The 23,325-nt window shown below is 51.5% G+C and overlaps 1 protein-coding gene across 4 annotated transcripts; it reads left to right on the top strand.

The window, feature by feature from the left end:
* Nucleotides 1-5,755: 5,755 nt before the first annotated feature.
* Nucleotides 5,756-21,825, top strand: ROBO4 (roundabout guidance receptor 4). 4 transcript variants are annotated; one of them, XM_057552404.1, is made up of 19 exons: nt 5,756-5,964; nt 7,908-8,161; nt 8,508-8,837; nt 9,040-9,197; nt 9,386-9,506; nt 9,787-9,914; nt 10,011-10,239; nt 10,482-10,594; nt 11,331-11,499; nt 11,653-11,838; nt 11,967-12,009; nt 13,894-14,030; nt 14,151-14,414; nt 18,528-18,635; nt 18,906-18,951; nt 19,088-19,315; nt 19,478-19,836; nt 20,804-21,010; nt 21,157-21,825. In XM_057552404.1, exons 2-19 carry the CDS (start codon nt 8,092-8,094, stop codon nt 21,165-21,167), a joined length of 2,907 nt encoding a protein of 968 aa, XP_057408387.1. In that variant the 5' UTR covers nt 5,756-5,964; nt 7,908-8,091; the 3' UTR covers nt 21,168-21,825. The 4 variants fall into 4 exon arrangements, with proteins under 4 accessions (XP_057408387.1, XP_057408386.1, XP_057408384.1 ...); XM_057552403.1 differs by having other exon boundaries at nt 18,813-18,951; XM_057552401.1 differs by having other exon boundaries at nt 18,798-18,951.
* Nucleotides 21,826-23,325: the final 1,500 nt, after the last annotated feature.

The following is a 23,325-nucleotide window of genomic DNA, read 5'->3' as shown; positions in this document are numbered from 1 at the left end:
GAGACAGGGCAATTAAAAAGCTGAAAGAGAAGAAGTCCCTCGCTGTGTTCTGACCTCTCTCCCCTGATGCCTCTTGTGCATCCCTGGTCCCTCCTTAACTTCCTAAGCTCCTGCTCTGACTCTGCACCATCCCACAGAGCGACTCTCAAGGTCCCTGTTCCCCACCACTCCACACTGGGGCCAGTTTTGTCCCAGCCCCAAGGACAACAACATTTCTAGTTGTTCCTCTCTGCTCTTACCTGGACGTCGTGCCCCTCCCAGCTCCCTGTCCCTATGCACTTCTCCAGGCTCATCTGAGCAGGTGTGCCTTTGCAGCTCCCCTTCCTTAGCCAGAACTGCTCCCCTCACTTCCCCATGTGCCTCATCTAGAAGGAGATAATGCATGCAGGGGAAAGTTGCTCAGGCAGGTGGAAGATGCAGGACTTGGAGATGGGTACATGCTGGTCAGCCTTGAGAGGCAAGGGTGAAGATTAAGGTGAGATGAGGGCAAGTTGTATTCCAAACCCCGGTTCTGCATCCCTGAGGGGCCGGCTTCCCAGGCTCAAGCCAAATCTGCCTTAAATGGGGTGAGGGGGGAGTGGTTTTGTTTTTGTTTCGTTTTTATCTTCATCTTTGTATTACTGGCATCTAGCAGAGTGCCTAGCACATACTGGATGCTCAATAAACTTTTGATGAAATGAAGTGACAACTTTATTCCACTTAATCAAGGAGAACAAACAAACAGCCTAAAAATACCAGTCATTTCCCTTTTCTCTTTTCTTCTCACATCCCTCCATCATCCTTCACCCTCTCTGGAAATCCCATATTGTCCATTACAAAATCATCACTCACTCATTCATTCATTCATTTATTCGAGTGTTCTTTCGTTTATTCAACAAACATGTATTAATCTACCATGATCCGCCCTGTGCCAGACACTGGGGAAACAGCATAACTATGCCATGACCCCGACCAAAGAGAGTCTCATGGAGGAAGACAGATAAGTAAACAGATTATTACAATACAGTGTGGAAAATGCAACGACAGGTGGATACAGGGTGCTATAGAGGCATGTAAGAGCGGCATCTAACCCAGACTAGGGATCGTCAGCAAAGGTATCTTGGAGGAGAACAAGCCTGAACTTAGTCTTAAGATTGGTTAATCAGATGGGGCGTGGTGGGGAGGATAAAAGGACACATATTCCAGGCAGAAGGAGCAGCATATATAAAAGCTTAGAAGTGTAAGGTGAGTCCTGACTTCTTAGCACTCATAAAATGTGGATTACCCAAGGGCAAATGTTTATATTAGCACTGACGAAAGACCAGACTTGTGCCAGTGGCAAGGTGTGGGAGCTGAACCTGAGACTCCTGGATTAAATTGGTATTGGCCCCCAGCTGGTAGCATCCCAGGCTCCTAAAATAAAAAATACAAATCCTCTCTGGAAAAAAACATCTCCTTAAATTTTCAGAGACTAAGACCAACCAAAGACAAGTTCACAAGGAAAGGTCATTAAACACAGAAGGAAACAAATCACCATGAATGAAAGTCAGCAAATATAAGAAGCAATAGATTTAGACCCCCAAGGTCTTCAGATACTGAAATTATCAGATATAAAACATAAAATAATTATGAAATGCTTGAAGTAATACAAGACAAAATTACAAAAATGAACAAGCAACAAGAGACTATAAAAAGTGATCAAATTTGAAAAGGAACAAATAGAACTCATAAATAAAAATATAATTTATTGAAATAAAAATGTAAATGAGTTTAACAGCACACTAAAAACAGCTGAAGAAAGTTAGTTAACTGAAAGGTGTACCTGAAGAAATTATTCAGAATTAGGCACAGACAGACAAGGAGATGAAATATATGAGAAGAGAGATTAAGGGATACGGCATGTAGCATGAAAAGGTCTGACACACATTTCCTCAAGAGCTCAAAGGGGAGAATAGAGAGATGGAGAAGAGACAATATTTTAAGAGTAATGACTGAAATTTTTGTAGAACTCATGACAAATGTAAATATACAGATTCAAGAAGGTTGACACACAAGGTATTTTAAAAGATTTCCACACCTACATAAAATGTAGTAAAACTAGAGTACACCAAAGACAAAGAGAAGATCTTGTTGACTAAAAAAAATGCAAAACTTGAGAGTTGTGAATTAAGTTTTATTTGGGGCAAAATGAGGACTATAGCCTAGGAGAAAGCATTTCAGATAGCCCTGAGAGACTGCTCCAGAAGCAGGGAGGACGGTCAGTGTTGTATATGATTTTAGTGAAGGAAGGTGCCTGCAGTCAAGCACACATTTTGGCAAAGTCTTGCTGCTAGTCATGAGGAGCAGATGTCACTGGTAATGCTTTTAATGCTTTTTTAGAAGATACGAGGAGATGCAAGAATTGGGCTCATAAAATCTTCTCCTGAAAATATCTACTGAAAGACCTGTTCTGCCAGTTTGTCCCAGAGCACAGAGTGCCTCATTCCTGATCTCCACCTTGAACTCCTTTCAGGGTGTGTTGCAGGTCAGCAGCTGCAGTGGCTCATGATTTAATCTTTGTAGACGTAGATGGCAAGTGCCAATTTATATTGAATAGTTGGCAATCTTAAAGGCAGTCAGAGGGAAAAAGACAGATCTTACACATTTAGACAACAATAATAAAAGAAATCATTTGAAAGTGAATAATATCTTCAAAATGATGGGCAAAAACAACAATTAACTCAGAATATTGTACCTAGCAATGCAGTCTTCCAGATATGAGGGTAAAATATATTATCATCTGAACAAAAACTACAGTTTACCATCAACACTAAAAGAACTCCTAAAAGACGCATTTTAGGAAGAAGGAAAATTATTCCAAAAGAAAGGTTTGAGGCAGAAGAAGGAATGGTGAGCAAAGAAATTAGTAAAAACATAAGCAAATCTAAATAGTACCTGATAGGGATTTCCCTGGTGGTCCAGTGATTAAGAATCTGCCTTCCAATGCAGGGGATGTGGGTTCGATCCCTGGCCAGGAAGCTAAGCCCGGGCGCTCTAGAGCCCACGTGCTGCAACTTCTGAGCCCACGTGCTCTGGAGCCTGCAAACCACAACTAAATAGAAGCCCGAACACCGCAAAAAAAGATCCTGCATGCCTCAACTAAGACCCGATGCAACCAAATAAATAAATAAATAAATAATTTAAAATAAATAAATAGTATCTTATAAAATGAAAATAATATCTAATTTGTGGTTTCAAAACCTGACAAATAAAATACAGGAAAATGATAGCATGTATATAAACCAGGAGGGGAGTTATCAGAATTAAATTATTCCAAAGTCCTTGAATTCTTTCAGGAGGAGAAGATGGCTAAGATATTAATTTCAGATTTTATTGAGTATGCAGGGGAACATTATCAAGGTAACTGCAAAAAAAGAAAAAGAAAATGAGAGAATTGGTATAAGTTCCAAATCGATAAAGGGGGGAATAGAATAAGGAAACAAACACAAACTCAATCAATTTCTTTTAAAGCCGAGAAAAGAGAAAAAAAGCATAGAGGGCTTCCCTGGTGGCGCAGTGGTTGAGAATCTGCCTGCCAATGCAGGGGACACGGGTTCGAGTCCTGGTCTGGGAAGATCCCACATGCCGCAGAGCAACTAGGCCCGTGAGCCACAATTACTGAGCCTGCGCGTCTGGAGCCTGTGCTCCCCAACAAGAGAGACCACGACAGTGAGAGGCCTGCGCACCGCGATGAAGAGTGGCCCCCGCTCGCCGCAACTAGAGAAAGCCCTCGCACAGAAACGAAGACCCAACACAGCCAAAAATAATAAATAAATAATTAATTAATTAAAATTTTTTTTAAAAAAGAGAAAACATGAGGCCAAACTTGTTCTCACAACATCTCTAATTCACAGAGAGTTATTTTCCCGAATGTATAAAACTCCTGAGAGTTATTGAGAAAAAGACAAATAAGCAATAGAAAAATGAGCTATAGATAGAAACAAATATTTCCCAGAAGAAAAAACACAAATGGCGAATAATACTTGAAAAGATGCTCAGCTTCATTATTTAATCAGGCAAACGCAAATTAAGACAATAATAATATTTTTTTTGCATACTAGATTGTCAAAAATAAGAAATCCATCAACTCTTCTGAAGATGTGGTTTAAGGTTATTGGGACAACCAAATGATCTGGAAAACAATTTGTCATTAGCATCTGAAGTTGAATATTTGTATGTCCCAAGACACAGAAATTCTACTACTAGGTTTTTTATTCCCTAAAGAAAATCTTAATTATACTAGAAGGCATACAAAATAAACATTCAGCACGGTTCATAATAGAAGAAGAAAAAGAACCACTTGATATACTACAGAGTAAGGAAATTATCAAAGACACTCTTCTGCAAAGAATCATAGAATTGTACCTGATTCCTGACAGCACCCAATTTAGAGCAAAACTTCGCTTCCTAGGACCCTCCTCAATACCCAGTCAAAGTCCAAATCTTATAATAGGTTCTAACACCTTACTGAGGCACCCCATGGTGCACACTCCCCTTAGCTGCAAGGAGTAATAAACCCAACATGTTAACAACAGGTATGTTCTGGTGGTTTTTTCTTTGCCTGCAGGGCATTGACAAGCTGAACACAAAGTACAGTAACTGATCTCTTTTTCTTCTTGGACATGTGAGCAGACAGTTAAATACTGATGCCAACAGCTTTCAAAATCTCCACTTGGTCCAATTTCCAACGTTTGGTCTAGATGTGACCCATAGACATTGGTGTTGAGGAAGCCAAGAAACTGTGGCGTTGAGAGTGTTAGAGGTGATTTCCACATGGACCCTCGAATTGCCCGTGATGTTGATGGGACCAGGAAGGAGGAAGCAGAAGCAGAGCCAGTTAAGTGGCCTCAGGGCAACTTTCCCTTCGGCTAAGAGGAGATCATTCCTGTCTCCTCTCTTGTCTCAAATTCCCTCCAGCTATTGGCATCGTGGAACAAAGGAGAGTTTGGAAAATGGGACCAAACGGACTCAAGCAAAGAGGGAAACAAAATAAAGCAAAACAAAATAAAAACAAGAAGACAGAAAGGGCAGGATCTCAAGGCCAAAGAGAGTGCCCTGGGTAGTGAGGGCCGGCCGGCTGTGACTCTGTTGGTCAGTGAGGGCCTATGCCCCTTCCAGAACACTCAAGGGCTACTTAACACATACCTAGTGTTTTCACAGCACTTACATACCCACTATCAACAAACTTCATACAGACACTTCACAGATAAAGGTGGGGCTTGGAAAAGTTATGTGACTTATTTGAGGTCCCTCTGCCAGTAAGAGGTGGAGCTAGGATCGCAACCTAAGCATAACTGACATCAAATCCTACCTGAATTAGTACTGTTTACCCGACCAGCTTGACCAGCAGGAGTCCCTGGGCTGCATTTTCAGAAAACACAGAATAAGACGCCAGAGAAACCAGGAGAAAAAAATGTCCTCTGGAGGGTCCTTGAAGAGCACCTAATCTCTCTCCTCTCTCTTCCCTCTTACAAGCAATGAAAGAGTTACTCACAAAAACACAAAACTCTAAAACTAGGGGGTGAAGGAGGATAGTATTTAAACTGGTCACTGGCTGGAGCATCCCCAGGGTCCCAGAGCAGAGCTTCCTTGAAATAGTTGGAGGCGAGTCCCATTGACTAACGTCATCCCCATGACTCATGCAGTCGGCTCTTCCTTAGTGTGTGGAAATGAGACAGTCAGGATGCTGATGGGACAGGTTGCTGGAAATGATCACTGTGGTCTCTGAGAGCCATCCAGACATACCTCACTGTTGGGAAGTCCCCTCAGCCATCACTCCACAGATCCCTGAGCGCCCTGGATGCTTGGACTGAGTGAGGAGAAAGAGTCTTAACGTCCTAAGGAAGAGCTCAGAATGATGGGGCCTTCCAATCCCCATCAGTTCTCAGCACTTGGGTGTCCAGAGTCTGGGAATGGAAAGAGGCTGTGCCAACGGCATGTCCAGGGGTGAGTCACGTAACTGTGGGGCAAGGGCCCCTCCCCAGCTGCTGCAGCCTCCAGGCTCCATTCCTGCACTACAGCACTGGCGCCTCTCCTTGCTGAGTCACCTGCCCGTTCCTACTCAGCGGAGGACAGCGCTAGTCATGAATCTGAATTCCTTTGAGACTTGCCCTCTTACCCCCCAAGGGAAATTTATACCATCTTTCTGGATTATAGAGATTTGATTCAAATCAAGCTGCCATCAAATAATTAGCAGAGAACTTGTTTAGTCTCCCCAAGTCCAATGTATAAGCAGAAGGACTAAAGAGGACTGCTAACGGCAACGTTCCTGGGGAGCAGGTAGTCACTGGGTCAGACAGGCCTGGGGGGCTCCGGACCTGGGAAATCCCAAATTGGCCAGATGTGCAGTAAATCCATCTGTCCCACCACATCCTTTCTTGTTCATCCTTGGCTGACTTCAGTGTCCATGTGAATACCTCCTTCATCACTCTGTCCCCACAGATCCCTGACCCCATAAATTCTACTCCGCTATGCCTGGCACACACACGCCCAGGCACGCGCCATGGAGTTTGTCACTGCTCTTAGTTCCTCCACTTCTGAAACACCAAGCTCTATTCTCTGACCCCAATTCCTATTCTTCCAGCTCTGTCACTCTGTTACTTTAACTCTATTTTTTACCCCTTGGAAATGCCCAGTTTGGAGAGACCACAGTGTTCTCTTGCTCTAATTGTCTTAATCAGTCTTGGTCTGCATTTGAGGGGAAAGAGAAGAAGGAGTGAAGGAGGCCTTCCTCTTGATAGGCTGTGAGGGCCGTGGCTGCAGCTGGCACCGAGGCCAGGCTGAGAAGGGGGAGGAAGGGAGGCAGTCGGCTGGGTTAGGGGCCCCACAAAGGAGCTGGCCGGGAACAATGGGGAACAAAGGCTGGACATTCTTCCGCTGAGTCTCCAGAGCCTGGCCTTGGCCTTCCGGGAACAGTTCCAGGAAATGTCTGAGATTCCAGATTTGGAAGGAAGAGACCTGTAAACAGGAGCTGGGCTCTGAGAGGGGAGAGCAGCATCTCTGTAGGCAGGGAGTGGGGAGCCGCGGGGTGAGCACTGACATAGCAGGCTCACAAGCTACAGTCCTGTCCGCTCTAGACATGAGGTTTCAGGGCTGGAAAAACTCTTAAAGGTCATGTACTCCAACCACCTTTCCAGGGCCTGAGAAATATCCCTGCCAAGGATGCTCAAATAGTTTCAATGATGGGATGTGCATAAAAATAAATGTATCACAATATTGGCTAAGCTTTACTGATCACTTACAATGCATTAGGCACTGTGCTAGGTGATTTTATGCTTTATCTCTTCTCACTCTTACTGCAGCTCTCAAGGTAGGAACTATTATTATTATTATTATTATTATTATTATTATTATTATTCTCACTTTACAAATAAGGAAACTGACTTTCAGGGGTTAAGTCACTTGCCCGAGGTCTCCCAGAAGCTTATCTCATCTGTCTCTGGGCTGACTAGGCGCACAGAGTGGGCGTCTCCCAGACTGTCCAAGAGCCTGTGATCTTCTCTGTCTTCTGACCTAACACCCTGACCTCTCCCCGGGAAACGGGCCAGGGCATGACAAGACACTCTTGCTCCCCGCACTCGGCTTCCGGGGCCTGCTTTCCTCTACCCTCAGCTTCAGAATGCTGTGCCCTGACATTCCACCTCTGGGTTTTCACGCCACTCTAGCAGGGGGTCGCTTGGAAGCCAAGGGATTGGGATTGGGATTCAAGGGTTCCATAGAGGCTTGGGGTAAAGGATCAAAACAGTGGTTGGAGTTATGGTTAGGCTGCGGATTACCTCTAAGAAATCCTAGACTAGATCACAAGATAAACCCTAGGGCGGGGCTTGGAGTCAGAGGTTATGACTAAAGGATCAAGGTCAGAGACTTTCTCTCCTCTGGTCTCCTCCCAGTTCTCCAAGGCACTGAGGGCCAGGCAGGAAGCATCGGTTTCCTCAAAGCCGCTTCCCTCCTGGGGCAGAGTCTCGGTCACAAACAACCACCACCACCACCGCGCCCGCCCCTCCTTCCCTCCGCTGTGAGCTCAGAGCAGTGGGACAAAGTGCTACGGACGAGGACAGAGGCCCGAGGGCAGCCATGGGCTCTGGAGGAGTTTGCCTCCTCGGGGCCCGTCAGCCCCTGCCTCTCCTGCTTCTGCTCGTCACAGGTGAGTGTGGCCCTCCCCACTCGTAGCCCACGCTCCACTCCGTTGGTCCGAGGCCTGGCCGAGGCAGGGAGGAGACCCCCTTGCTCCTCTGCTTCCCTTTTGCAGTGGGGGGTACCAGAGACGACGGTGGTGATGATGATGATGGTGATGTTGAGTGTGAGGCAGACAGACTGAGAGCTCCACTGGCCCTCACCTGGGTGCCCCGCGCGCATGCTGGCCTTCTCCCCTCCCAGCTAGCGTGTTATTGGGGAACTGATCTTCAGGCAAGAGGAGGAAGATGAGGCGTGCAGGGATTTGGGGGCCCTATTTGTAGTCAGACGGGGCTCCACCTCCTTTTCTCTCCCAGGAGGCATGGCTCAGGACTCCCCACCCCAGATCCTCATCCACCCCGAGGACCAGCTGCTCCAGGGCCCTGGCCCGGCCAAGATGAGCTGCCAGGCCTCAGGCCAGCCGCCTCCCACCATCCGCTGGCTGCTGAATGGGCATCCCCTGAGCATGGTGCCCCCAGACATTCACCACCTCCTACCTGACGGAACCCTCCTGCTGCTGCGGCCCCCTCCCCGGGGACGTGCCCACGCTGACCAGGCCCTGTCCACAGACCTGGGTGTCTACACGTGTGAGGCCAGCAACCGGCTGGGCACGGCAGTCAGCCGGGGCGCTCGGCTGTCTGTGGCTGGTGAGGCCCGGGCGGGGAGACTTGGGAGTGGAGACCTGGGCTGGGGGTGGCCCTAGATGGGAGACCTGGGAGGTGGGGCTCTGAAGAGTGAGCTCAAGGCAGCGCGGAAAGGTAGGTAATGCAGAACGCTGGGAGACGCCAGTGCGGGACCTGGATGTGGGGACCGGGTCCCGCTCTCTGCGACCCTCCCTCCTCCCCACAGTCCTTCGGGAAGATTTCCAGGTCCAGCCTCGGGACGCGGTGGCCACGGTGGGCGAGCAGGTGATTCTGCAGTGTGGGCCGCCCTGGGGCCACCCAGAGCCCACAGTCTCATGGTGGAAGGATGGGAAACCCCTGGCCCTGCAGCCAGGGCGGCACTCGGTGAGTGTAACACCCTTCGCCTCACCCTGTCCTGGCCACAACTGTACACACCGGAGGGACTGACCCGCCCCGTGGCCCAATGTCCCCTGCAGAATTTGAGGAAGGGGAGGCAGTGAGGCCTTAGACTTCCCTCCCCACTCAGAGGCCTCCCCGCAGGGGAGACTTCACAACGCACCTGGTCCTGACAGGTGTCCAGAGGTTCCCTGCTGATGGCAAGAGCAGAGAAGAGTGACGCAGGGACCTATATGTGCGTGGCCACCAACAGTGCAGGACGACGGGAGAGCCGGGCAGCCAGGGTGTCTGTCCAAGGTAAGGGGAGGGCGGTCAGGGCCAAGGTCGGGGGCTCCAGTTAGGGTGGTGTGGTCTGCTTTTGGCTGGGGTTAGGGGATGTGGGAACGGAACCCGGGATCAGGGTCAGAGCGGCGGGGACCCCACTTAGGGGTGGTTCCCCCGTCCTAGAATAGAAATCGGAGTGCTCTCAACCTGGGCGAGCTGCAAGTTCTGGCCCCTCTGTGGCCGAGGGATGTCCCACTCCTCAATTCCTCCGTTCTGGCCTATGGGCCCCACCCCAGCCCTGTGCTCCCCACAGAGCCCCAGGAATACAAGGAGCCCCTGGAGCTTCTGGCTGTGCGCATTCAGCTGGAAAACGTGACCCTGCTGAACCCAGACCCTGCGAAGGGCACCCAGCCTGGTCCTGCTGTGTGGCTCAGCTGGAAGGTGAGGCCCAGGACCTGGGCTGGAGCCTGTCACAGCTCCAGAAAGGGCTGGTCACGAGAGCCCTGAGCCCTCCTCTCCCTCTGGACTCTTTCCCAGGTGAGCGGCCCTGCTGCACCTGCTCAGTCCTACACGGCCCTGTTCAGGACCCAGGCTGCCCCCGGAGGCCAGGGAGCCCCGTGGGCAGAGGCCCTGCTGGCTGGCTGGCAGAGCGCAGAGCTTGAGGGTCTCCACTGGGGCCAAGACTACGAGTTCAAAGTGAGACCATCCTCCGGGCGGGCTCAAGGCCCCGACAGCAACGTGCTGCTCCTGAGGCTGCCTGAACAAGGTCAGGGACAGATGCCCCCCAAAACCCAACAATATACCCCCAGCCCTTTTTTGTCCCACTCTAGCCGGGGGGATGGTGGGTCCCACCCCTGGGCTCCCTCCTGCCCTGTCTCAGCAAGCAGAGCTGAGAAAGGCTCTTAGTCTCATCAGTATGGCTCTGACCCTGTGTCCCATTCCAGCTCTTTTCCCTAGAGCCTTCTCCCTCAGCATCCCTTACAGCCTCTCTCCCTCCCCCCTCCCCAGTGCCCAGTGCCCCTCCGCAGGAGGTGACCCTTTTACCTGGCAACGGCAGTGTCCTCGTGAGCTGGGTCCCACCACCTGCTGAAAAGCACAATGGCATCATCCGTGGCTACCAGGTACCCTCCACAAACTGACACACCCCCTCCTAGTGGTGCCAGGAGATCCCTCTTCCCTGGCGTCCTGTAAGACACTTGCTCTGGGCACTAAGAAATGGTACTTGGGCAGAGAAGCAAGGGAAACTTACTGTTGTTGGGCAAGGACCCTACTGTCTGCCAGACGCTGCCGAGCACTTACTTACACAATCTCATTTCATCTCATAGCCCACCCTGGGTCACTGTCCCCAATTTACAGACATGGAAAGTGAGGCTAAGGTCACAGGTGCGGGAAACAGAACAGGAGTCAAACCAGGCCTGTCTGACTCCCAGCTTCTAAGGCAGTGGTGTCAGAGGGCGGTTCCTGGACCAGCCAACATCAGCATCACCTGAGAACTTGTTAGAATGTAGATCCTTAGGTCCTTTGCCAGGCTTTGTGAATCAGAAAGTTGGGGATGGACCCGGCAATCCGGATTTTATCAAATCCTCCAAGTGATCCTGAAGCACGCTGACGTTTGTGAACCACGGGTCTAAAGCCTATTTCGGCAGATTACTTTTGTCCCTCGTCTGTCGGTCTAGAGAGAAGTCTCTCCCACGCTGTGGGGGGAGGAGGAAATAGGACGTGTGGGTGCATGCGAGGGGCGTCCCCAGGTGAACGGCAGGACGGGGCGGCCACACGCCCGGAGTCTGATCCGCAAGAGGAAGGGCTGAGCTGCTGGGATGGTGCCAGGGGGCGAGCTCCCCTCTGTTTGCGTCTCAGGTCTGGAGCCTGGGCAACACCTCGTTGCCCCCCGCCAACTGGACGGTGGCGGGCGAGCAGACCCGGCTGGAGATCGCCACCCGCATGCCAGGTTCCTACTGCGTACAAGTGGCCGCAGTCACTGGCGCTGGGGCTGGGCAGCCCAGCAGCCCTGTCTGCCTCCTTTTAGGTGAGGACAGTGCCCCCCGGCCCCACCCAGATCCATTCAGGCCCATCTCCGCCTTCCTCTCTCCCCGCTCACGCTTCCGGCTCCTCCCCCTCGTCTGCCCCACCCTCACTGCCTCGGCCGCCCCCTCCCCACTGAGCTCAAGTTCCCATACAGAGCAGGCCGTGGAGCAAGCTGCTCAGGAACCCAGTGCGCACGGCCCGTGGACCCTGGAGCAGCTGAGGGCGGCCTTGAGGCGGCCAGAGGTCATTGCCAGCGGGGGTGTTGTGCTCTGGCTGCTGCTGCTGGGCACCGCCGTGTGCGTCCACCGCCGGCGCCGAGCTGGGGTGCACCTGGGCCCAGGTGAGAAGGTGAAGTGGGATCCCAGGTGATCAGGTCTTCCCTGGGTCCAGCCAGAACGCTACAGGGGTTTAGACCGCTAGCCAGGTGCTGGAGACTCTGGGCTGACCCTTCCTCCTGCCCTCTCCCAGGTCTCTACAGACATACCAGTGAGGACGCCATCCTAAAACACAGGTGAGAGACAAAAGGGCCTGAGGCGAGGGAGGGGCAGAGGGGCCGAGGGACAGTGGAGCTGGGAAGGAGAACTGGCCAGAGTACTAGTCTCCCCTACTGCCAGGCAATTTGGCATCCTAGTACCTGAATTTCCCTTGGACTTCAAGTGAGAATTAATTTCTCTTTCATTAATGTTCCTATCACACCACTTGACAAGGTGAGTAAACTGAAGACTCATGACTCAAGTGACTGCCCAAGGCTACACAGCTAGTAGCTGCCTTCTGAATTCCTAATCCAGTGCTCTTGTTACCAAGCTCTCATGAATACTTGCTGCACTCTCCTGCTGACTCGTTCTGCTAGGTGGAGAGTAACTAGCACAGGAGGACCAGTCTGATTTCTAATTTGCTCTGTACACTCAGCATCTACCTAGTAGTCCCTTTGGGTACAGGAAATCACCTGCCCACGGAGGCATCTTTCCTTCGCAATAATCCACCCGCAGTTCCAGCAGAGGGCGCTCTGCCCTTGCGTGATGGATTCTTACTTCTTGTTCTCAGCAGCGGAGCCCGCCTGCAGGTACATCTGCTCCAAGCGCGTTTGGCTGACAGAGCAAGTCTCCCATTATGAGACACGATACTAAAAAAGAAAACATCCTTTTTTCTCCTACTGGCTGAATTTTACACTAAATAACCATTTCATCTCTGCCCACCTTCTCCTGTTCTTTATCTCATTAGATCTCCTCTGGGAGATTTCACATTCCAGGTCTGCACCTTTCAACAGGAATTTATCAAGCACCTACTGTGTGTGAGACACATCCAGCTCTACCATTTTGCTGTCAGTTTCTCGGCCCAGAGCAAGGTTCTGTGCTGGCTGGTGCTGTGTTCCTGCGTTGTTCTGTGCTCATTGGTCTTTCCCTTCCAGCTACCTCCTGGGCTTAGTCTGCTCTGCCCCGAACTTTCTCTGTCTCCCCTGGGACTTCATCCCTTCTCCCTGAGAGAGATTCCACTCTGATCACTTTGTTCATTCATTCCTTTAGAACAGCTTCCGTCTAGCAGAGACAGCCACGCAAGCATAAATGCAATCCAGAGTTGGGAGTGCAGAAAGATGTACAAGTACAAGGAAGGGCCTGGGGGTGGGGGGAACTATGGGAGGAAGAAGATTTCACATTTACCCTGACAGTTAGAAGGGGAAGGGCAAAGGGAACAGCAAGAAATAGCCTGTTGCGTTCATAGGGAAAGACAAGCCTTTTGGTCTGGCTGGGGCATACTGTGTGGGATGGGTCAGAGCAAAGGATAAGACTGAGGAGCTGGAAGCCAGACCAACGAGGGCCCTGTTAGCCATGCTAGGCAGGTGGGCTCTATCTTGGTAAATGGGGAGCCACTGAAGGTTTTAGGCAGAAAAGTGCTTTGGTCTGACCCCTGCCACATAGTGTCCCATTCAAGGGAACCAGGCTAGACGTAGAGAAGCCAACATTCAGGTAGCAAACTCCTGATCTGCTGGCTGAGTGATCTCACATTTCTTCGTCCCAACTTTCAGCATCAGCCTTGTAAGGAAGGCCTTAGTGTTGCCATTTTACAGATGGAGAAACTGGGGCTTAGAGAGGCTAATAGACTGAGTGGCCCAGGGTTGCACAGCTAGGCTGCAGCAGATCTGGCTCCAGGTCTGTGTTCTTTTTGTCTCAGCCCATAGCTATCTCTCTTTGATACCTCCTAGCTCTGGGCATCTTGGACTTCCCCTGATCCCAGGATAAGAAAGCGGCGCTGAGTTTGGGACAGCAGATCAGAGATCTGTAGGAGACTGTGAGGGGCTGAAAAGTAGTGGGAATAACACCCCACCCCTTCTGCTACCCGCTGAGCTGGAGGTCTTGGCCAATCTTGTTCTCCCTCCACCCCACCCTCCATTGCCCAGGATGGATCACAGTGACTCCCCGTGGCTGGCAGACACTTGGCGCTCCACCTCTGGCTCTCGGGACCTCAGCAGCAGCAGCAGTCTCAGCAGCCGACTGGGAGTGGACCCCCGGGACCCACTAGACGGTCGTCGCTCCTGTGAGCATGTCCCGAGGGGGTGGGGTGGGCCTGGCAGTGAAGCAGCGGGTCCCAGGGCTGGAGAAGGGGGGCATGGGTGGGATGCGCTCACCATAATTCCTCCTGTCGTTTTTATTGCAGTGATCTCCTGGGATCCCCGAAGCCCCGGTGTGCCCCTGCTTCCCGACACCAGCACTTTTTATGGCTCCCTCATCAATGAGCTGCCTTCCAGCCCCCCAGCCCGGCCAAGTCCCCAGGCCCCAGCTGCCAGGCGGCTCACACCCCAGCTGGCCAGGGCCTCCAGTCCCTGGCCCAGTTCGGACAGCCTCTGCGGCCGCAGGGGCCTCTCTTCTCCGCGCTTGTCTCTGGCCCCTGCAGAGGCTTGGAAGGCCAAAAAAAAGCAGGGTAAGGATGGGAGGATGGACACGGTCTGAATCGGGTGGTAGGGGGGACAGGAGAGAGCGTGGGGTGGCCTCGACGCCGGGTGTGGGCCGCACCCCACTCACAGCCTGTCCTGATGGACGCCTATCGCCACGCACCCAGCCCGGAGTGTGCTGGCCTTAGCTTTTCTTTACACCGTGCTCTTGCTTGGGTTTTGCCACACCAGCAGTGAGCCTTGTTTCTGCAGCCAGCTCAACTCAGCAAACATTTAATAAGCACCACTGTATGCCAGACGGGGGACACAGAGACACCAGATATAATCCTTGCTCTCTACGAGCTCAAAGTCTCATGAAAGTGCCTGACCAGCGCACAGATAATTCTAGAAACTGGAGGGGTGTCACCAGTGCTAGCCTGAAGCCTCAGGCACTCATGACCTCTCTACTACGCACTGTGTCCATACGTACTACGTACGTGCACGATATATGGGTCTGCCCAGGTACCCACCTCCAACTGGCTTCCCAGAGAATGAGTATTTCCTTTCTGTCCAGACTTTTCTCCTGACTTCCGGCTACCTGCTTTGACTTTCTAGAGAGAAATAATTATAGTCTCTGTTTCTTTAGCAACTACTCTATGTGAGGTGCTTTACTTATATTTGTTATTTCATTTAATCCTCACAACATATTGGCTAGGTGCTATTTCTCTAATTTTACAAGATTAGGAAAGAGGATCAGAATTGGGTAACTTGTTCAAAACTCCATGTCCATAAGCTGCAGATCTCAAATTTGAAGCCAGAATGGTCTGCTTCCAAAGGCTACTCTGAATCTCTCTGGGAGCACCCTTGGGAAATTCTATTCGCTCGCTGACTCTTTTCTCCTGTTTCTGAACATTGTCTGCACTCTCTCTGCTGTCTTCCTGAGCCTCCTGTACTGATTAGTAAGATTTACAAATGTTCAACAGCCAGTTTTGTTAAGTGGATATAATCCAACTTTTATTAAGACAAAGATGGATTCAGAGTAATTAAGAGCTTGTCCAATATCCAGAATTTTATGACTCTAAATATTAGCCAAGCTGGCATCCTTTCCAGCTGTGCCTCAGAGCTATTGCATTAGAAATCATCTGTGGGGCTTCCCTGGTGGCGCAGTGGTTGAGAATCTGCCTGCCAATAATGCAGGGGACACGGGTTCGAGCCCTGGTCTGGGAAGATCCCACATGCCGCAGAGCGGCTGGGCCCGTGAGCCACAATTACTGAGCCTGCGCGTCTGGAGCCTGTGCCCCGCAACGGGAGGGGCCGCGATAGTGAAAGGCCCGCGCACCGCGATGAAGAGCGGTCCCCGCACCGCGATGAAGAGTGGCCCCCACTTGCCACAACTAGAGAAAGCCCTAGCACAGAAACGAAGACCCAACATAGCAATCAATCAATCAATCAATTAATCAATAAAAAAAAAAATAAATCTTTAAAAAAAAAAAAAAAAAAAAAGAAATCATCTGTGATAATGAAATACCAGCTAAAAAGAGGTTGCAGAAGTCTCAGTTAACAACTAGCTTTTCCATGGATAACCACACTAATTTGAATATAATGTATACCCTGTCTGAGAACATTAATACTACCCCGCAAAAGGTGAGCCATTTTCTACACTCAGTTCTTAAGAAGGTTCCAATTCTGAGATGAAGCTTCCTAACCTCACTCAGAGATTCAGGTCCTCACTGCACCCCTTTTCTCCTCACCCGGCCCCACCCCACCACTGCCCAGGATGGGCTGAGAACAGCGACTCCCCTGGGCTGGTGGACACTTGGCCTACCTCTGGCTCTTTGCAGCGGCAGCAAGATCTCAGAGGCATGGAGCTCCTCTACTGCTGTCAGCTAGTCCGAAAGACTGCTGATTCCTTGCCTTCTAAAACTGGCAGGCTCTCTCAGTGTCCTCTACCCCCTTGACTTGCTTATTCTTTTTTCTTTTCTTTTCTTTTCTTTTTTAATAAATCTATTTATTTATTTATTTGTTTGTGGCTGCGTTGGGTCTTCGCTGCTGCGCCCGGGCTTTCTCTAGTTGCAGCAAGCAGGGGTTACTCTTCATTGCGGTGTGCAGGCTTCTCATTGCGATGGCTTCTCTTGTCACGGAGCACAGGCTCTAGGCTCATGGGCTTCAGTAGTTGTGGCACGCAGGCTCAGTAGTTGTGACTCATGGGCTCTAGAGCGCAGGCTCAGTAGTTGCGGCGCACAGGCTTAGTTGCTCTGCGACATGTGGGATCTTCCCAGACCAGGGATCGAACCCGTGTCCCCTGCATTGGCAGGTGGATTCTCAACCACTGTGCCACCAGGGAAGTCCCCTTTTTCTTATTATCTGACCTTAGTTGGGTTTTTTCCTCTGTGACTAATAATCTCACAACTGCTGTCTCCCGTGTCTAATCCATTATATCTTATTCTCAGTTCACTTTGCTGATACATATCATCAGTACATTGAATAGCCTCATTAAATAATTAATTCAAACAAATATTTATCGCAATTCAGGTGTGCCCAACAAGATTCCACCTAACCCTGATAACATGTTTACTGTATAGTTTAATTCAAGTAATATTGAAACTAAATTCAAGTAATTCCAACCAAGGTGGAAGGAGGGTTATTTTGTTACCAGAATCCTTTAGAGGAAATAATAGGAGCAGGGATGAGTATGGCCTTTTCCTTCCCTTTCCACTCAAACCAACATAAACAACAGGTGCCCCCATTTCTGAGCTTAGTCAAGAAGCCAGGCACAAGACAAGACAAAGGTGATGAGAGCAGGGTTGGAGCACCCAAATTTGGCCTCCGGGACTCCCTGGGTCATATGACAATTAAAGGAAATGAGTAAAAACCAAACCAGCCAAAGTACAAAAGGAAACTTTGATGGAGGAAGTCTAGCCATTGTGTGGCTTTTCATCCCAGTGGCTCAGAAGGTCTGGCTACTGTACATGGATTCCTAGGGTCCAGATGGATTCTTGATGAATGCCTTGTCCCTGCTTTGAACCTGCCCCAGATCTTTGAAATCGGACTAACTAGACAGCTCTGTCTTGAGAGTCCTGCCTGGTCTCTGGTCCCCTTTCCTAACTGGGCTTCTGATCATGTGACACTGACCTGAAGGCTGTTTCTTTTCTCCTTTGCTCGATGTTCTCCTGTTCCTGGTCTTGGGAAAATCCTTTTCCCTTTATTATTCTGCTCCTCTCTGGTTTAAGCTGAGATCCATTTTGGTTTTGGCCTGACCAAGTCATTGCACACAGCCGGGTCTTCTGTATTGTCGCACTTCACTCAGAGCCCTGTCTCCTAAGTGGCCACATGGGCCTGATGACAGCTGCCACCTTGTACATGATTCTTCTCACCTTGTGTTTAAACCTGCATCTCTGATATCATCCATCCATTCACTCATTCATTCAACATGTACTGAATATCCACGGGCAGGGCATTGCCTCCCTGGGTGAGACCAACACATTTTCCTGTTTTAAAGTTCCTCTTCCCATCAGCTGACTCTCTCCCTTCACACCTGACATGGTCTGGAGCTCCCTGGTTTTGTCTTCCTCATTCAGCTCAACTTAACAGCCCAACCCATCTCTCCAAGTGAGAGACACTTGGGTTTATCAGGGCAAGACTATGCAGAGCCATGTGAGATATTTGCAATATGAGAAGTGGAAATTAACAGATTCTCTCCAAGAAAAGAAGGAGTATTTGCCTTCACGGAGCCAAAATTCATGACAGTAGGTAGCAATGTGAGGGTATAGAGATCAGGAAATTGGAATGTGTACAGTAAAGAGAAATAAATATATCTATTAGGTGCCAAAAACTTTCCAATCTGTTTTTAGTTAACTGGCCAAACCATGCTTTGCAGTGGTTGTTTACAAACGAAACAGGCTCAGGAAGGTTAATGGATTTACCTGAGGTCACACAGCTAATACGTGGCTGAGCCAGGCTGAGTGCAGGTGTTTTGACTCCAAGCTTAGTGCTCCTTCCATTATATCACAGCAGCCTGGATGGAGGGAGGTTCTTCCTTCTTCCCTCTGGGTTCAAGAACCCTAAAGCTTAACTGGATGACCAAGCTGAAGATAGAGCCTGTGGTTGAGGTCTGCAAGGCACACCCAGGCTTGGCCTCCAGCCACCAACTCTTTGCTTTGCAGAGCTGCACCAGGCCAACAGCTCCCCGCTGCTCCGGGCCAGCCACCCCGTGGAGCTCTGGGCCTGTGAGCTGGGCAACCGAGGCTCCAAGAACCTTTCCCAAAGCCCAGGTGAGAGGAGGGTGCTGCGAGGCAGGTGAGGGGGTGAGGCAGGGTGTGGGGCTTCTCCTGTCCCTGAGGAGGCTGGCTGGGTGCAGACAGGACTCTGAGGGGCTGGGTAGACAGGCAAACTGGGGCCCGGGGCTGATGGGGGTTCTGCTCTTTCACGCCCAGCCTGTCGTTCCCCAGGAGCTGTGCCCTGGGCCCTGGTTGCCTGGCGGGCCCTGGGACCACAGCTCCTCGGCTCCTGCAGTGAGCTGGTGACTCGCCCTCTCCCCGCAGCACCCCTCTCTCCTCGGGGACCCCCCACTCAGAGTCAACAGACCCAGTAAGAGGGCACGGGCTCAGGAAGCAGGGCTGGGCACTGGGGGTGTGGGGTGTCTGCTGAGCGTGGACGGGGCTGGGGGAGGGGTGGCGGGGCCAGGAGGACGGCACTAACCATCCTGCCGTCTTACCCCAATCAGGCACTCGGTGGAGCCCCAAGCCCCCTCCTGCCCCCCACTGCCAGCAGCCCCCGTCCCCGCCTTTATCCCCTCCAGTCCCCAGGCCTCTTCCCTCTCTGGCCCCAGCCCAGCATCCAGTCGCCTGTCCAGCTCGTCACTGTCGTCCCTGGGGGATGACCAGGACAGTGTGCTGACCCCTGAGGAGGTGGCGCTGTGCCTGGAGCTCAGTGAGGGTGAGGAGACCCCCAGGTGAGTGGCCAGAGGGGCAACCAAAGGATACAGATGTGAGCGCGAGGCAGGAGCGTGCCTACGTCTGCTGCCTCCACCCTCCTCAACGGGGCTGTTTCTGCAACTCCACGCCCCGCCCCCCCACCCCGACCGCGTCCCATCCCCCGTTTCGCCTCTTCCTAGGAACAGTGTCTCTCCAATGCCAAGGACTCCTTCACCCCCCGTCACCTATGGCTACATCAGCGTCCCGACGGCCTCGGAGCTAGCGGACATGGGCAGGCCTGGAGGAGGGGTGGGGTCCGAGGTGAGGGGCTTGCTGTGCCCACCTAGGCCCTGCCCCACACCCACGCCCAGCGAGGGCTCCTTGGCCAACGGCTGGGGCTCAGCCTCTGAGGACAACGCCCCCAGCGCCAGAGCCAGCCTGGTCAGCTCCTCCGACGGCTCCTTCCTTGCCGATGCCCACTTCGCCCGGGCCCTGGCCGTGGCTGCGGACAGCTTTGGCTTTGGTCTGGAGCCCAGGGAGGCAGACTGCGTCTTCACAGGTACGTGAGATCGCGGGCTTACTCCTCACCCCCACCCCCTGGAGTGGACACAGCTTCTCCCCAAGCAAGAGGCAAAGCACCCTAAGCATCGGATTCATCGTCGTCATCCCTAAAACAGCTAGTTTTTTATTGACGGATGACTATGTCCCAGGCACTATGATAAGTGCTTCACATACACTCAGCATTAACAGCAACTCTCTGAAGAATATTCTTTGTTATTCTTTTCCAAATGAAGAAACTGTAAGTCCAACGGCTTTATTAGCTTGCTCAAGGTCACCTACCAGAACAAGGATAAATTGTTCAAGTTAAAATCACAGAGGCAGCCAATTGTGCAGTCCATTCTGCTACCTCCAGGACCCTCTTACCAGATGTGGGTCTCCAGGAAAGGTTGCTCCCCAGCCCAGTGACTCGGATCCGTCCCCACTGTGGGAAGTTCTGTTTTCTCTCATACGTCCCCCTGTGCTTTCAAGGCCTTCTTCCTGTCCTGTGTGTGGCAGGATGGGAAGTCACTGGGCTGCCTGTTTCACGTGTCTAGCAGGTGGGACCATCATCCCCAAGTCAACAGAAGGTAGTCAGGGCTCCCCATGGCCCTTTGGTGTGCCCTTCCTCAGACACTCTATTAGATCCCCTAGACCCATCTTACGAGCCCTAACTCTACCTTTTGCCCCGCAAAAAAAGCAGTCAGCCTTGTGGCGAATAGGATAGCAAGGATTACCTAGGACAGAAGGCCAGGGCTGGGCTAGGAGGAAAGAGTTCAAGCTGTTCTCTCTGAAGAAACCAACGGACATCTTCCTTTCCCTGGGGCGGAGGCTCCTGTGGATGTGGCCACTGGGGGTGATCGACCGAGTGGGGCTGGGTTATGTCTAGGGTTGGGTGTATGCCTTAAGCAGCCCCAAGCTCTCTGCCCTAAACTGGTCCATAAGGGTGAAGGACAACCCTCCGCAGATACCTCTACCCTCCCTGACAGATGCTTTGTCACCTCCCTCCCCCCGGGATGACCTCTTCCTGAACTCCGCCCTCTCCCTGCCCCCGTGGGAGTGGAGGTCAGAGTGGTTGGAGGACATGGAGAAAAACCACACCCAGTGGCTGGGAAGGGGGCTGCCTCCCTGGCCCCCCACCTCTCGGATCTCGTCCCAGAGAAGTCAGCTCAGCTGTCCTGCGCCCAAGGCCGGCGGTAAGTGTCTGGCTGGCTGGCTGATGTGGCGATCTTGACTGCAGGGGTTCTTGGCCGTGGGGTGGGTTCCAAGAAGGCGCCTGGGGTCTGGCAGGAGAGCTAAGGAGCTGGGGGATAAATCCATCCTCCTTCAACTTCTCCTACAGACGCCTCGTGAGCTGATCCCGAGACTGCCAAGAGGAGAATCAGAACCCTCTCCCCTGTCAGCCACCAGCCTGGGCTGTGGACTGTGGGTCTTGGCCTGTGCTTCTCTGCAGTTGGGGTCCACCTCTCCCAGCCTCCAGAGTTCTCCGTCCCGGATTGTGAAAACAAATGAAAGCAAAACAAAATACGAACAAAGCGGACCTGGAGCCCCCAGGGGGAAAAAATCATCTCCACCTGACTCCCAGCCCTTGCTTTTCCTTCTGCTTCATCCACGTCCAAAACCAGGTCATTTGGGCCTAAGAAGCAGCCCTAAATCCTGATCTCCCCACCCACTTGGATCACGGGAAGTGGAGGAGCCAAATGTCTGCCTGGAGGACAGCAGTGGCTCACGGGAGAGGGCTGTGGAGGAAGGAGCTTCTCATCTCAGGGCCTCCCCTCTCAGCCCTTTCTGGACCATTCCTAGCTCTCTCCCCAAACACACCACGAAGGGACATAAAGAGAGACTCCACTGAGGCAGTGAGGCCCTATCTCAGCACCAAGACAAAGGGTTCAGGATGAGTCTAGGGAGGAAGATGAAGGAAGAGTGACGAACGTGGGACAAATACTCCCTCCTCACACTGTTGTCACTATAAGCGTAAGGAATTTGATACCATAAAGCTACGATGACTTGAGTTCTGTGAGGTCACTCTGCGGGGCACCATCCTGGGGAGGGCTCCTGGCTTAGAAAGGGATGCAGTGTTCATTGACACTCTGGCTGTCACTCCTTTCCGTTCTGTTGTGAAGGGGGAAATTGCCTGCATCTTCAGACTTTAAGCAGAATCCAGGAAAGGGAGGGGTGGGGATTTTCGGGGGGGTCTGCTGGTCTTAGCAACTTGTCCTGCGAAGACAACTCCTGCTTTCAGAGGTCCCAGCTGCCCTCCCCAAAGACCAGTCCCAGATGGTTTCTTAAAATAGACAAAGTAGGGGCTTCCCTGGTGGCGCAGTGGTTGAGAATCTGTCTGCTACTGCAGGGGACACGGGTTCGAGCCCTGGTCTGGGAAGATCCCACATGCCGCGGAGCAACTAGGCCCGTGAGCCACACCTACTGAGCCTGCGCGTCTGGAGCCTGTGCTCCGCAACAAGAGAGGCCGCGATAGTGAGAGGCCCGCGCACCGCAATGAAGAGTGTCTCCCACTTGCCGCAACTAGAGAAAGCCCTTGCACAGAAACGAAGACCCAACACAGCCAAAAATAAATTAATTAAAAAAAAAAGTTTATAAAAAAAAAAATAGACAAAGTAGCTAAGTTTCACAAAATGTAGACCCACCTGTAACGGTTGGCTAGTGGGCACCCTTCAGACAAAAAACAGAACAGAGAAATGGAGGAGCAGGACTTCCAGAGCCTGAGCCGCAGAAAACCAATGGAGGGCAGGCAGGGCCGCATCCTTCTCACTTGGTGGGAAAGGTCAGGGGCAGAATCCACTCGCTGGGCGGTTGCTACCGAGCACGCCCAGGGTCGTGATCTCAGGATGAGGAGTCAGTGCTCTGGATACACATCCGTTCCTCTTTATTTGCTTTTCCTTTTTTGGATTTTATTTTTCTTTTAGCTTCCTGGTAAAATTCCTTTTGAAAACATGCCAACCTCATTTGCCAGACCAAATGAGAAAAAAGGGATTTGTACACACTTAGGTCAAAGTGGCAGGAGAGGTCAGAGCCTGGGATTGGGGGGGGGGGGGGTCAGCGGCCATCCTCTGAGAGCCCGGAGCAGTCACTGGGCAAGTGAGACGGAAGCAGACCTCAGTGCCCAGCGAGTGGCGTGGGCTGTGGGTTCGGGAGTGATGGGGACGATGGCGTTCGTGGCCACAATTAAAAGGAAATTCTCTGCCAGTCTAACCAGCTACATCTGGGCCTAATCTGGCTAAGAGGTGCCCGTCTACACACACCCTTTGTGAGGGGGTGTGGCTGGTTGTCTGCAAAAGCCTGTTTTTCCTTCTTGGCTGGGATTTCCCCCATCAGCTCCTCCTTTCTTTGAGTTTTTAAAAATTACTGTTATTGTAAGGGGTATATTTCCTGATAGGGGAGGAGGGCACCAAGGGAGGGCCTGGCTCGGCTCTCAGAAGGCGGGACAAGATTCTCGCTGTTGGTTATTTGGAAAGTCCTTCTGGGTGTAACTGGGAAGACAGTGGCTTCAGCT

The sequence above is a fragment of the Balaenoptera acutorostrata genome, chromosome 9, assembly GCF_949987535.1.
Source record: "Balaenoptera acutorostrata chromosome 9, mBalAcu1.1, whole genome shotgun sequence".
NCBI classification, from domain to species: Eukaryota; Metazoa; Chordata; class Mammalia; order Artiodactyla; family Balaenopteridae; genus Balaenoptera; species Balaenoptera acutorostrata.
This window is presented reverse-complemented; position numbering and strand designations above follow the sequence as displayed.

Excerpts from the sequence above, each read along its gene's own strand:
- ROBO4 (XM_057552401.1), top strand. The coding sequence starts at position 8,092 with ATGGGCTCTGGAGGAGTTTGCCTCCTCGGGGCCCGTCAGCCCCTGCCT. Across the intron at positions 8,162-8,507 it reads CCTGCTTCTGCTCGTCACAG|GAGGCATGGCTCAGGACTCC; the intron begins GTGAGTGTGGCC and ends TTTCTCTCCCAG. Across the intron at positions 11,839-11,966 it reads TGGGGTGCACCTGGGCCCAG|GTCTCTACAGACATACCAGT; the intron begins GTGAGAAGGTGA and ends GCCCTCTCCCAG.